We start from the raw sequence: 15,376 nt of genomic DNA on the forward strand, positions 1-15,376 counted from the left end.
CACCATGTGGTTGCTGGGAACTGAACTCAGGACCTCCTTTACAGCATATTTGCAATCTTTTGTGCTCTTGTTGGTGACCTTGCTGTTTAGAGTGATCCCTGTATACAATGTTGAAGTGCCCAGAGGCCTGAGTGTGCCCAGTGAAGAAAATATGGACGTTACTGGGGCTTTGTTCTGTCTAGCAGGAGTTAATGCCGTTGTGTGAGTAGGGAGATAGTCGATCGGAGTGTGACCTAGGATGCTTTTAAATACAAAAGAGATTGTGTTCTGATAGAGTAGCTCATCAAAGTCTGCCAGGGGGTCTCAGGAATAGCACATCTTCCTCCACCTCCACAATCTCCCCCCCCCCCGTTCTCTACCCCCCAATGGTTCAGCATTGGCCAACTCATGTCTGTGGGCTTCATAGAACACTGTTGTGAATGGCAAGCAACCAGTGGACTAACCTCTGCTTAGCTGTTGGTGTGGCTAAGAAGTGTGTCCTGGTGGGTGCAGAAGTGATTTTAACCTCAGAAGTGACCGTCCTCCCCTCCCTGCTTAGTGTAGGAAGGAAAGGAAGAAACGGTGTAGAGAGCTTAGTGCGCCTTCCTGCAGAAACAAGGCTTGCTGTTTGCCCGACTTGTTCGTGGAGAGAAGTGAGCAGATGTCTACTCGCCCAGATAGGGTATCGGTGACAGACCAATGAGCAGAAACTCCAAAGTCCAGGTTGATGAATCATTGAGTTTTATTGAGGTTATATCAGGAGTATGGGTGAGGGGTTATAGGAGTAGAAATGACTCAGAGACAGCTGCATCAGCAAAGCACCCCAGTGTGGGCGACACCTCAGGAAAATGAGAAACCTGGAGTATATTGCATGGCCTACAGGCAGCTCAATGGGATGGGGGGTTACCCAGCATTCTCCTGGGCAGCTCAGCCTGTCTGGGCAGCTTTCAGTTGTCCCTGCTGTGTACAGATACTTGAGGAAGGGAGAGCTAGTGAATCTGGTCAGTTTCAGGGGCTTCTGAAGTTTTTGAATTGTCTACTTCCTGCAGGCAATTCTGTCTTCCTCTGGGGCAGTGGTTCTCGACTTTTTAATGCTGCAACCCTTTAATACAGCTCCTCATGTTGTGGGGACCCTCAACTATCAAGTTATTTTTGCTGGTATTTCATAACTGTAGTTTTGTTACTTTTCTGAATCATAATGTAAATATATGATATGCAGGATATCTGACATGTGACCCCTGTGAAAGGGTCATTTGACCCCTCAGAGGGGTCTTGACTCACAGGTTGAGAGCCACTGCTTCAGGACAGTCTAGTTACAATGGTATTATCTTTGAGGGGATCACTACACAACAGAATTTAAATGAAAAACTTTTTAAAAAGTGTTTCTTCTTTTTGAGACAAGATCTCACTATTATCCCTGGATGTAGATCAGGCTGCCCTTAAACTTAGAGATCTTACAACCTCTGCCTCCTTAGTGCTAAGATTAAAGGAATACACAACTACACTCATCTAAAACGTGTTTTTAGATTTTTTTTTAATTTAAAAAATCATTTGTGCGCGTGTGCGTGCATGCATGTGTGTGTGTGCGCATGTGTGCGTGTGTCTGTGTGTGTGTGTACATGCGTGTGTGTCTGTGTGTGTGCGTGGTGTGTGTGTGTGTGTGTGTGCGCGTGTGTGTGTGTGCGTGCATGCGTGTGTGTGTGTGTGTGTGTGTCTGTGTGTGTGTCTGTGTGTGTCTGTGTGTGTGTGCGCGTGTGTGTGTGCTGGTGCCCGTAGATACCAGAAGAGGATTTGGATCTCCTAGAACTGGGGTTACAGGAAGTTGTCAGCCACTCAATAGGGATGCTGGGAACTGAACTCGAGTCCTTTGCAAGGGCAGCAAGCTCTCTTAACTGCTCAGCCACCTGGCCAATTCAAGTTAAAATTTTAAAATGTTTTTTTAAAAGGTACTTAAAGGTCCAGGAAGCTGGCTCCGTGGATAAAGGTGTTCGATGTCAAGTCCAATGGCTTCTCAATCCCCTAAGACCCACACGGTGGAAGGAGAAAATATGGCCCCTACAGTTGTCCTCTGATCTCCATCTTCATGCCATGTGTACATGCGTGTGCACGAGTGCACATACACGCACGCATGCGTGTACACACACACACACACACACACACACAAATGCAATAAACATTTTTAAGAAAAAAGTAAAAGGGTATTTAAAGAAACTGGAGCCAGGTGCAGCGGCTCATGTCTGAGATCCCAGCAGAGCAGGAGTCAGCTTCGCCTTCATCACAAGATTGAGGCCTGCCTGCTGTGTGAGGCTGTCTTGAAGATTTAAAAAAGAGGAGAGAAGAGACAGGGCACCTGTTGATGCTCTGGGGTCAAAGCGGAGTGCCTCGTGCTCTTCCCAGGAAGGGAGCTGTCACGCTCTCTGAGGGATTCCGTAGATGAAAGGAGAGCCACTTCTTCATGTCCTCTCTGCAGACACCATGCTTGCTCCCTTTGGTTTCAGTTCTGCTTTGACATGTCTGGGTGACCCAAGATCCCAAATGACTAGATTGCCCACAGCCATTTACACTCCTATCTGTTCCGTGATTTTGTTTTTTAATTTATTATTATATGTAAGTACACTGTAGCTATATTCAGACACACCAGAAGAGGGCGTCAGGTCTTGTTACGGATGGTTGTGAGCCACCATGTGGTTGCTGGGANTATATGTAAGTACACTGTAGCTATATTCAGACACACCAGAAGAGGGCGTCAGGTCTTGTTACGGATGGTTGTGAGCCACCATGTGGTTGCTGGGATTTGAACTCAGGACCTTCGGAAGAACAGTCAGTGCTCTTAACCGCTGAGCCATCTCTCCAGCCCTGTTCCGTGTTTTCATTCAAAAAGGAAAAAAGCCAGAATGGTTTTCCTAGAGAAACCTTATAGTGCTGTCACTTGTGAGCGGCGGAGCAGGGTATTAAGGTCACGTCAGGACCCACTTGACTCCTGCTTCTTCCCAGTCTGGAATCTAAGCAGGTGGTCTCTCCTTGGATCCTGAGTGGTCCCATCAATACCACTGGAAAACTACTCAGCTCCCTGCTTTATGCCAGACTTACAGTGTACCAGAGCAACTGGTGAGAGTCTGACAGCTGCCCTACCTAAGTCTCTACTTAGAATCTGGACGATTCCAGACCCCAGGGGTGTTCCTACTGCTGTTCTGGGGCACACGTGCAGTGCACACTAGGTAGAGACAATCTTGTCCTGGTCACGGGAACTCAGGACTACAGACTCTGGGGCCAGCAGTTGGTGGCTAAAGCTACCTGTGAATGTGACTTCTGTAGAAAGAGTCATGACCCTGCGGGGAAATTGTGGCCCTGAGAGGGGGAATATTGTGGCCCTGGTGGGCATTGTGGCCCTGGGGGGAATTGTGGCACTGGTGGGCATCATGACCTTGTTTTTTGAGACTGTGGAAACCCAGGATTCCTGCTTCTATTTTTCCTTTGTTCCCAAATCATGTATGGGTTTTGTTCTTATAAGTTTGCACAATGCAGTTGTCTTTGAGCAGATTTGACTGTCTCCCAAAAAGTTAGCTGAATCTTTATTTAATAATCAGGCAGTTAATATTTGGATTATAAAGTAGAGGAATTGTTGTTTTTTGTTTTTTTTTAAAGATTTATTTATTTTATGTATATTAGTATGCTGTAGCTCTACAGATGGATGTGAGCCTTCATAAATACATTGTTGTTATCTTCAGACACACCAGAAGAGGGCATCAGGTCTCATTATGGGTGGTTGTGAGCCACCATGCGGTTGCTGGGATTTGAACTTAGGATCTTTGGAAGAGCAGTCAGTGTTCTTACCCACTGAGCCATCTCACCAGCCCTGAGGAATTGTTTTTTAATGTAGAAAGGAAATTAACCAACCTGAAGGACAGAGTTCTGTAAGAGGCTCCTTTGCCTCTCAGGGCTGTGTGCTCTGTGCCCATTGCACTGAGTGAGGGTCCCTTGTTTGTTTATAACCTTTGTGTTCCCAGCCAGGAGCCACTAGATCACGAGATCCCATATTGGCAGTTGTCAAATACTGACAATTTTGAATGGCTTATCCTAAAAAGTAGTGTTGTTCTTGTTTGGTATTTTGAGATTTGTGAACTATTTAATCTGTATAGGTACCTTTGGGCTTTGTGTACAAATGTCCTTGACATCAGAGACCAGCCTCTTTCTGTTCTCCATGTCTATTTTTTAAAAGATTTATTTATTTTATATATACAAGTGCTCTATCTGCATGTACACCTACATATACACTAGCAGAAGAGGGCATCAGATCCCATTACAGATGGTTGTGAGCCACCATGTGGTTGCTGGGATTTGAACTTAGGACCTCTGGAAGAACAGCTGGTGCTCTTACCCACTGAGCCACCTCTCCAGACCCCTCTGTATCTATTTGTATATTCATCATGTGTTCAGGGCATATAAGGAGACATATTAACAGGAACCCCACCAAGCAGCTAGTGACAGCAATAAGAACTGGAGACCTTCCAGCACCATCAACCTCTTCCCTATCATTTGGGGATGATGATGTTGATGATTTTTCTCCGAGTTAAATTTTTCTTTCTCCTGAAGTTCTGCTCTGGCCAAGCTTGAAGACCCTGCCCTTCCTTTTGGGTGCAGACTTGGGGGCAGGGAGAATGGGAGGAGTTGACCTGCCATTCACCTTCTTCACCCCCCCCCCCACTCTTCACTCTCTGGAATCTGCAGATTAGCATTGATGATGATGTTTATATACTCGACAGCCTGGGGGACTGGTGACCATGTGTGAGTGGGTCTCATTAAGAGATTGGAAATATCTGGATATGTGGCCATTCCTAGCACCTCTCAGGTTGGACTTTGGACCTTTCCAGAGGTCACAGCTCAGAACCACGCTCCCTACTCCACAGTTCACAGCACAGGCAGACTGTCCAGTGTTTACCACAGCAGAAATTTCAGAGCACGTTCCCCTTTTTGCAGCTTGCTCCTCACTTTCAGTCTGAGCCCAGTCTGTGGCCCTAAGGCCTGTCCTGTTATGTGAGTGATTGTCTGTACACTAGGGGATTCGAAGATGAAAAATATCAAGAGATCGTAAGGGAAGGCTGTGTGCTAAATGCGTTCCAGACGGTGCTGTGAAATGGGAGATAAGATGGCCATCTGTCCCAGTAGGCCATGATGTGTTCAGCTTGCGCCTTGGGGACCGTTATCATCCTCTTGTGACAGCAGAGTCACTCTGGTCTTTGTCCTGGGACAGGGGCTTAATTTGGCAGCCCCAGCTGATTTTTGAAATGAAATTTGCTATCAGTTCAGTGGGAACTCTGCCAAGAAGGACTCAAAAGCCCAGAACAGGGAATCAAAGGATAAGTGTTGGGAACGGACTCTCTCTGTAACTGGGCAGTCTGGCCTCGGGTCTGCACGCCAGTTGCTCAACTGAATTTTCTGTTGTGGGTAGGTTTACATGGCTGCCAAATTGCTAAAGGGACCAGTTACCGCACTGGGCCTTGGCAAAGTGCCAGTTTAGGGACAGCAAACTGACCTGCAGGTAGTGGTGCTAGCTGGTCAAAGGTCTTGTCCAGCCGGGCTTAACAACACCTTGACTGATGATAAATCCTGACTGGCTACTAAATCATGATGGTTTATGTTTTCCCTAGTTGTCAGTTCAATTCTTAAAAAAAAAAAAAAAAAAAAAAAAAAAAAAAAAAAAAGTTTAAATTAGATTTTCTCTTTATCTTCCAAATTAGGAACACTCTGCATGAATTTGAATTTGGCTTCCTTATTACTCTCGTATGGTTTGGAAAACATTTATTAATCCCTTACGTGGGAAGAAAGGATCATGGATATTTACAACCAGAGGGACTTTGCATACCTCCCCTGTCCACCCTTTTTCAGAGGCCAGTGGGACTACTCTGAAGGCGGCACGAGAAGGTGGAAATGGAATCGAGTCCACTTTGAAGGGCTCTGTCCTCCCGGTGCAGGATTTGGCAGACACACCCGGGGGGACCCAGCCCAGGCTGGGAGTGGTCCTGGGCAGCAGCTCCCAGCTATAAAGTGCTGCCTTCCTGAGAATAATGTCTTTAAGATGGTCATTGCTGGTCATGTGGGGCTAAGCAGAGACAGGAGCTGGCCAAGGCTGTTGACCAGGAACTCCTACCGCCTTCCTGTCTCTGCCACAGCGGCCTGTGTTCTCTCAGGAAGCTGGAGGGAGCAGGGAGTGCACTTAAGGTCCATTTCAGATGTAGGCCCAGGCTCTCTGGGTGTGACTTAAGAGCTGTCACTCACAGTGCCGCCACACTGAGAAGGCCCTGTGCCTGGCTGCTTCTCGAATTCCTGAAGTTTGTTAGAACATGGCGGGCTGTTTACCCTGCCTTTAGTTACATTCATTTATGTGTAGACTCCATGGCCTGGTCTGCCTTTGCACATAGGCTCTGGCATTCCCAGAACACAGAACACGTGTCCCTCATTCAGTGGCCCCAGAGGTTGTGCTGCCAGGTGAGGGATGGAAGGACCTGCTGCTTGTGGAATGTTCTTGAGTGTGCCTCACCAAAGGATGGCAGAGACTCTGGCCTTCTCTGGGCTTCTCCTGGTCTAGCAGGAGAGTAGAGCTTGCTTTCAGCAACCTACCAGATGTTCAGAGAGCCTGGTAGCCACTGTCTCCCCTTTCGGTGAGAGCTCCAAGGCCTGCTCCAGATGGAAGGCTGTATAAACTAAGGTACTGCTTGGGGAACTCATGGATTCCTCTGCTGTGTGGAGCAGGGAGCTGTGGAGATGGGCCTGCGTGTGGCTCACCTGTGGGCACATGAGGAATTGGAGACGGGTTTTAGGTGAGGTAACATCTTGACCAGACTTGAACTGGACCTCCTGGTGGCTGAGGGAACTTGAACCTAGGAGGATAAACCCTGAGGTATACACTCTGGATACCCCAGGAGTTCTGCTAAGATGAGGAAGGCCTGGGCCACAGAGGTGACTGGACAAAGAGGACTGATTCCGGAAGAAGGAGGTGACTCAGCGGAAAAGGTGATCAGGGATCCTGAGCCTCTGAGAACAGGAAAATCTCACAGTCCCGACTTCCGGTGTCAGTGCCCTGCCTGGGAAGAGGAGGAGGAGGAGGATGGAGATGAGGGAGAGGGGGAGGGGAGGGGCCCGAAGAGGACACAGAGAGAGGGGAGGGGTCAGGAGGGGTTGTGTGGTGCTCATGTGTGGTAGTGAGTCACTCAGCTTCCCTGTTGGGGCCTGACTACCTCAGTCAAGAACTGGCTATGGTGGGAGGGAGGCTCCATTCTTAATTGGGCTGTTGAGTCATTTGTTTGGTGCCTTCAGCTAATGGGAACTGGCCAGTGCAGGAAGGGTGTGGCTATGGAGGAGGAGGCCGGTAGAGGGGAAGAGAGGAGGGAGCTGCCGGTGGTCCTGTGGGAATAGACTGGCTTAGGGACAAGTAGGCTGTCCAGACTACTAAAGTGAGGGCATGTTGTCGCTGGGTGACCCTGGAAAATGCCCCATGAGGCAGTCTTCCCCACCCTCTGGTAACTTCCCTCACAACCCAAAGGCGAGAACCCTTAAAATAACACAATAGTAAGCAACAACCGCCTTTAATGAAATTAAATCTTCCTGGGATTCATAAAGTGTGGGAGCTCAGCCAGCAGAGTCTCTTGAGAAAGCTGAAATTAGACTAGCAATTTGCTTTTTTTCCCCCCTCTTTGAAACAGGGTCTCTCTATGCAGTCCTAGCACTCAGTACATAGACCAGGTTGACCTTGAACTCAGAGCCACCTGCCTTTCCTGAGTGCTGGGATTGAAGATGTGCCCATCAGCAGCTGGCTTTCCACTGATTGTAAGTGTGGATGAAGGCTGTTCAGAATGAGACTCTCTGAAGGAGATTAAACAGCCCTCGGCAGTTTGCTTTATTCATTTGCAGCCACTTCTCTGTATTTTGTTTGGAGACAAGGACTTACTACATAGCCTAGGATGGCACAGACCTCATGATGCTTCCTTCTGCCTTGGCCTCCCAAGTGCTGGGATTATAGGTATGCCCCACCCCCACCCCGTACCCAGCTTATCTTTCAGATTTTACTCACTGTGGATTAGATTCTAGGGTCCTACAAGGATCATAGCTTTCTGGGCTCCACCCTCTCCACCCCCAGCCTTGTGGGGCCCTTGAGGAACTGGCAACGTGGCTTCCAGCTCTCTCTCAGCCCGAGGACGTGTCAGGCTGTCTTTTCACTGGTGACGATGATGCTTGCTGTTCATAGCCTGGATCACTGGGGATCGTAGTGCAGATGTGGGTGCTATCACTGAGGAGACACAGCTAGTGGGTCTGAAGAGATGATTAGCAGGTAAAGGCACTTGCTATGAAGCCTGGCAGTCTGTGTTGGTTGTCCACTGATATCCATATGTGTGTGCTGTGGCAAATGCATGTGTGTACACACAAACACACAAAACAAACAAACAAGCAATCAAAAAACCAAAACCCCCACCACATCTCTCACATCAAAGGAAATAAGAATAAAATAGAAGTTTGTTTAGGTTAACCCAAATTCTGTGTTTCAACATGGATATAGCCTCATGATGTTTCTATAGTAACAGAACAAAGAAAGACATGAATCAAGACAAATTCCAAGTACATTGGTGGAAGCATCAGGTAGGCAGGTACAGCAACGTGGGGTAATCTGTTACAGCCTCGGATGCTATCTTAGCTTCTGGGTTGGTGGAAGGAAGCTAGAGGTCTGTCTGTATATTCCAAAAGATTTACCTCGGTCTTAAGGATGTTGGATCACCGCATAGGTGGGTAGTTAAATGTCTATTTAGAAGCTAAGATAGCTCAAGAGATTTTCCTTCTGGACCTGAAATATTCTAACTCTCAATCACTGAGTTCTAATAAAGTCTTGTGGGCTCCTGGTTTTCATGGTCTGTCTTCCAAGGGTAGGGAAGGCAGGGACAAGGGCAGCCACAGTAAGGCATGGAGGTGCTTACGTGATTCAGTTAGGAAGTGGGCTAGATACGAGTGGGTGAAGCATTGCTAGCTTACCAAGGGAGGAGCTGCCTGCCCAGGAGTTAAGCCTGTTATAAGGACAAAAGAGGCTGGCCAGAGCCATGAAGGGAGGGAAGGGCAAAGCTGGGGTTGATTCTGTGGAGCCTGCTAAATCACCACAGGGCTTTAAGTAGGAGTAAGAATTGCCTTTCCAGGGTTGGACACCTAATGCAGTGGCTGGTGTCTTTCAGGGCCAGGTTTGGTCTGGAGGCAGAGCCTACAAGGCTGGCTCTGAGCATGGCACAGTGACTCAGAAACCAATGTTCCTATGGCTATTTGCCCCTAAGAGAAGAAGGGATTCCGTACCACAGACCACAAAACCTCAAACTTGAGCTGCCCCTGCAGCCTGGGTCTCAGGCCCTGCCTCTGAGTCACCAGACTCCAGCCTGGCTCTTGAGAGGCCATCAGCTGACCAGCTCCGAGCTGACAGCAGTGTGGCTGGCTGCAGGAGCTGGGGACTCACTTGCTTTGAAAACCAGTTCCCAGGCTGTACACATCCGTGTTAGAGCTTCTTGGGCTCCAAGCTGGTACCTTTTGGCTTGGGGCTTGTGTTTCCAGGTACTTTCTCTGAGGCCCAGCACACTGGCAGATCCCCTGGCTGTCCAGGAGAGGGCAGACATTTACCACATGAAGGTGGCTTGCCTTCATAATCCTTTTGGGCCCTAGACAGAGCTGTCACCTAGCCCCCACCCCTACCCCCATCCCAATCCAGGTCCCAGAGTGACCCAATAGCTCATACACCCATACTTTTCTCTCTCTTGAAATTTGGGGCCAAATTGTGGCGAATTTACAGAATTGTGGGGGGTTTGTTTGTTTGTTTTTCAAGACAGGGTTTTCTCTGTGTAGCCCTGGCTGTCTTGGAATTCACTCTGCAGACCAGGTTGTCCTCAAACTCAGAAATCTGCCTGCCTCTAGAATTGTGTTTTAATTTTCAATGCAGAATTTCATTGTATGCACCAAACTGTTAGAATACTTTTATATAAAAATCTTCAAACAACCCTCAGACGAGAAGACATCCAGGGCCCCTAACACTTGAGCAGTTAATGAATCCCCAGGTTTTTTGGAGTCGAATGAGGGAGGAACTCTCGGACTGGAGGCTGTGGCCTCTACTATGTGTAAGTCAAGGGAGTCCAAGGAGCAGTGCACTATGTCTTTAAATAGTCCTCTCCACAAATGTGGGTGGGTTGGGTGGGGCGAGAAAGGATGGATGAATGTGCCATTAATGAGCTGAATTCCATTTGAAATAATTCTCCCATTATGTCCCCAGCGCCTCCCCATCTGCTGCCCGTGCAAGTCCTGCTCCTCTGGCCCCAGAACACACAGCCTCGGCTTCCTCCGCAGCCGGTCCTGGAGTAGAAGTCACCCCCACTGCCTCCCGCCAAGACCTGGCCAAGAACATACCCAGGTAATCTACAAGCATTGGTCCAGTAGCAGCTGTCCAGGAGGGAGCGAGGCTGGGTGGTCTCTCTGTCTGGCTGTCCTAGGGTGAGCTAGGTTTAGGATGTCGCCAGCAAAGCTCTGACACCATGTCTGTAATCGCTTGGCTTGTAGCTTGGCTTCCTGGAGCAGCTAGTTCTTCTGTAGCAGGGACACCGTGTGTAAGGCAAGGACTCCTGAGAGGCAGAAGCGACGGCCTGTGAGTGAGAATGTTCCCTCTGTAGGTTTCCACTTACAGGAGACTGTGGAAAAGGCAAAACTACAAGGAATGGAAAGTATTATGGTGGCCGGGGTAGGAGCTAAAAGAAGATCTTAACTGTAACATCATAGCTTGTCCTGCATCTCGACTGTAGTCATGGTTATGTGACTATGTCAAGTTTATCCAAGGGTGACTGCTATCTGATGCAGCCAATTTCCAGGGACACAGAGCTTTTGCCTCCTGCTTCCTGGGCCTAGTAAATGTGAGCTACCCACTTGTTCCATGTCCGAGGCTCCCAAGGCTCTCACACAAATTGCACTAAGGTGGCTGTGGTTTGCCTTGGAGTGATTATTTCCTGGATTTCCTATTCTGGCTCTTTTTGCATCTTGTTCATTTATGCATCTGAGAGCCAGCATCAGGACTTGAGTTGCTCTGGCTAGGCACCATGCCAGGGACAGGACACAGGTCTGGAAGATACATGCTGCCTGGCAATGTGGAGCCTTGAGGTCTCTGGATACAGACTGATGTCCTCAGTAGGATTAATCCTGTGTGGGCTGAGGACACCGAGGAAGGAATAGATGCTGCCTGGGGAGTTTCTACATGTGTGTGGTCCCTGGGGGCAGAGAAGGCATGCGTGGCAGGGGAGCAGAGCTGAAGGGTCTTTAGAGTGTAGAGACTGGAGCCTGCAGCCTCCAAGAGGAGTGGATCGTGGCTCAGCAGGCAGGGCCGTAAAAACTGGGGTCCTTATCTTTGTTTCCTTTGGTAACTTTTTTTTTTTTTTTTTTTTTTTTAAAGTACAGTTTTGATTTACCAAAGAATATAGAAGATAGACCAGGCAGTGGTGGCGCACGCCTTTAATCCCAGCACTTGGGAGGCAGAGGCAGGCGGATTTCTGAGCCTGGTCTACAGAGTGAGTTCCAGAACAGTCAGGACTACACAGAGAAACCCTGTCTCGAAAAACAAACAAACAAACAAACAAACAAACAAGCAACAACAAAAACAACAACAAAAAACAAAAGAAAAAATATAGAAGATAAAGAGTGATGTTCTATTTATCTAACCCACAGTTCCCTCTGCTGATATTTTAATAGTATTGTTTGTGCTAATGTGACAGTTACTGATCCCATATTGATACATTCTTGTTAACTGAAGTCTCTATTACCAGGCGTTCTGTAGTTTGCCTTTAATGCCCTTTCTTGTCCCAGATGTCACTCAGAACACTGTTGCCTTTAGTCTCCCTACATGCCCCTTGGTTGTGGTAGTTTTCAGTCCTGTCTTATTTGGTGACCTTGGTAGTTAGAACAGTTCTGGTCACAAAGGCTAGAAAGATGGTTGAGTAGTTAAGAACACTGGCTACTTCTGTAGAGGCCCCCAGTTCAGTTCCCAGCACCCACATACTGGCTCACAACTGCCTATTATCTTCAGTTCTAAGACATCTACCACCCTCTTTTGGTCTCTGTTGGCATTGCATACCCATGCTTCACTTATGTGCAGACAAAACACTCACAAACACAAAATAAAAATAAGTATGTCCTTTGTTTTAAATGTAAAGCACACGCCACCGTGTTTATTTGGAGGCCAGAGGACAGCTTTTTGCTGCTGGTTTTCACTTTGCACCTTTACATGGGTCCCAGGGATTAAAGCCAGGTGGCCAAGCTACTACTGTAGGCACATGCGCCTGTTGTGTCAGCTTTCAGGCCTAAAGGGATCATTTTTATAAAATGGAGGGTTCCAGTGTCAGCACAACGGATGGCGATTGGTGTTGACCTGGCTGGCTGGCTGGCTGGCTGGCTTTCCTCGACTGTCTAAACTTCTGGGTGGGTGTCAGCGTGTGCGTCCCCACTGCAGGGCAGGGAGCCATTCTCCCTTCTGCTGGGGGAGGCCTCCATAAGTTATTTATGATCCTTTTGCATGGGAGGCTAGTCTCTTCTCCCCCATTTACTAATGTATTCAATCACTTATTTATGTCAGTGTGGACTCAGGGGTATTTATTTTATACTTTGGGCCCTAATCCAAGTATATTCCGTTGCACACAGCTTTAGCCCCGGGCTTCCTTGCCTGTCTTTTAAGTGTGCCCAGAAGCCCCTGGGCAGAACAGTGATGTGATCAGATTTGCATTTTTAAAAGGCCTTGGTAGCCGACTGTCAGCGAGGCAAGTGCTTGAGGATTGATGGTTGATGTGCCCTGAGGCTTTATAACCAGGCTCAGCTGCACAGGACGTGGGCCTGCTGGGCTCCCATTGCCTGTGTAAGGGTGCCCTCCATCTCTCTGTCTCCATGTTGTTAGTCATAAGGCCAGTGCCTGGATGCAGGCATCCATGTAAATCATGCCTTTCTCCATCTGATGAGTCCTTGGTTGGGCCAACTCTAGTTTCAACAGTACACAAATTAGCACTTCATCTCATTGAGATGGAAGGTTTGAGTCACCAGCCTGGCCCTGGCCAGAGCCTGAAGTTCGTTTGGCTCCAGGATAGAGGTTAGATCCCTGCTCTGCTTCAGTCTTCCACAGCAATTCTTCTGTCAGGGCCAGCTGCCTCCTGTGTTTTCATGAGGCCCGGGCAGCCACAGGCCCCACGGCTGTGGCTTTGTTCTCCATGTTAGGGCTTGGAAGGGGCAAGGCAGCAGTGAGACCCGGTGTCCTGGAAAAGGCACATCTCATTAGCTCTGCGGATGCTCAGTTACTGCACGCCTGCTAGGCACCTTCTGCAGCTCCCCGATTCTAGAGGCTTCTGTGGACATGCTGTTACAACCCCACACTCCAGGCAAATAGCTTGCTTCCCCGCTCCCTTCTACCCACTGGTGATCATTTGGCCATGTGCTTGTGGAGAACAGATGTGTCTGAGGAGAGGGGAAAGGGAACCCTCGTAGAGAGAACTTAGCGCTCTGCTGAACAAACTCTCTTGAAGCCACAAGCTTCTCCTGAGAGAGAGATAGTGACTGCTATGTCACACTTCTGGCCACACTACTGTCTCCTCCAGAATGGCCCTCCTGAGGCCTTTCCCTCACTTTGCTGTGCTGTTGGAGAGCTATGAGAGGCTAGAGATGCACGGTAAAAGCCCCCCTTCATGGGAGTACAGCCCAAGCCAGCATTACAGACCTTGGGCCAAAAGCTTGCTGTGTGAACACAGAGGCCCAACCAACTATCACCCCTGACCTCCAACCTGACCTCTCGGGGGCCATTCATTTCTTAAGGTTAGTGGCTTGGAAACCTAGTTTCGGACTACTCCTGTGAACAGACCCAGAGGAAACAGTCTGGAGAGCCATCTCATCTCTCTCAGGGATCAAGCTGGTTCCTCAGTGTCAATGTAGGGGGCCCAGAGAACAGTGCACTATGGGAAATGCTGCCCTGAACCACAGCCTGTGGGCTTGCCAAGCTTTCTGATAAACTGTTCCCATGTGGTCCAAATAGCTTCCATCCCTCTACCAAGGCTCACCAAGACTCGAGAGCTTTTCCTGAGCAAGAGGAGAACAGGGCTTTTGCTTCTCCCCTAAGCCGAGACTGGAGCTGTGTGGGAACCACTGTGCAGGCTCACACTCAGCCCCTCTGCGAGATCCCCACCCCAGTAACTCATTTTGTAGTGTAGGTAGAGTCTTTTTTTCTGTTTTTCAAGATTTATTTATTGTTATATGTAAGTACACTGTAGCTGTCTTCAGACGCACCAGAAGAGGGCATCAGATCTCATTACGGATGAGTTGTGAGCCACCATGCGGTTGCTGGGATTTGAACTCAGGACCTTTGGAAGAGCAGTCAGTGCTCTTAACCACTAAGCAATCTCTCCAGCCCCTGTAGTTAGAATCTTGATTAGGTTTTCTGTTGGTTGTTATAATGAAATACCCAAGGCAGGGTAACTTTATAAAGGAGAGGCGTCTATTTAGTTAACCAGTTTGGAGGCTTGAATGTCCAAACAGGAAGGCATGGTGTTGGAAAGCATGTCTCCAGCTCCCTTGGCTGCTTCACCACAGAGACCCCATGCAAGAGTCTGTCTAGTTTCTGTCCAAGACTTAATCAGATTAATATCTGAACCCCAGAACACCCCAAAGTTACCATCTCTAAATCAGTTTCCCCTTTCTTTAGCCTTAACCATGGCTTTGAGGATGAAGCTCCTGTGTGAGTTTGTGGGGACCGACCAAAGTATACACAAACAATGGCGGACCTGCATAATCTTCTGATGTCTGGAAAGGCTGGATTGTTGGGGACGAGAGACTCTGTTGGCTGGACCCTGTGCCCTTCCGACTGGGGTCTACTCCAGTGCTCCATAAGCCAAGTTCCAGCCTTCACTCTGCACTGAGATCCTCTGTTCTGTGGCTTCCTGGGCACAGGCATACAACATCTCCCTCCCACGGAGACAAACACAGGCAGGCCACCCAGGCTCTCTGGCTTCATCTCCTGTACATGAGCAGGGAGCTGCTAGGTACAGAGGTTTTGCTGCGTGTGTCTGCTGTCACTGTCATCTCAGTGACTTTATCTGGAGGCTCAGGGCAAAGGGAAGCTTTGCTCCCTCTCTAGAAGGAAGGGTAGAGAGTCCAAATCTGCGCTGTCTCCCTGGGTGGAATCAGTTTGGGAAGAGAATGGCTTTAGGACACCTCCCCTGCCACTGTGCCCTTCTTCTGAGAGAGGACGGAAGGTGGGACTGGGAGCAGAGCATCCCCTGGTCCTGATGGTGGAGCACAGCTGGAGGAGAGCTGTTGAATTTCTACCCTGTGTCCCTCTGGGCTGGATTCCGAGGTTCTAGAGTAGCCT

At 48.7% G+C, this 15,376-nt stretch overlaps 1 protein-coding gene across 1 annotated transcript in view; it reads left to right on the top strand.

The window, feature by feature from the left end:
- The window catches only part of Tacc2 (transforming acidic coiled-coil containing protein 2), a 208,097-nt gene that overhangs the window by 105,201 nt on the left and 87,520 nt on the right, over window positions 1-15,376 (top strand). The window contains exon 7 of the mRNA XM_029535953.1: window positions 10,268-10,405. Within this exon, the coding sequence (XP_029391813.1) occupies window positions 10,268-10,405 (138 nt within the window). The remainder of the gene's footprint in view (window positions 1-10,267; window positions 10,406-15,376) is intronic.

Source organism: Mus pahari, chromosome 1 (assembly GCF_900095145.1).
Source record: "Mus pahari chromosome 1, PAHARI_EIJ_v1.1, whole genome shotgun sequence".
Classification (NCBI taxonomy): domain Eukaryota; kingdom Metazoa; phylum Chordata; class Mammalia; order Rodentia; family Muridae; genus Mus; species Mus pahari.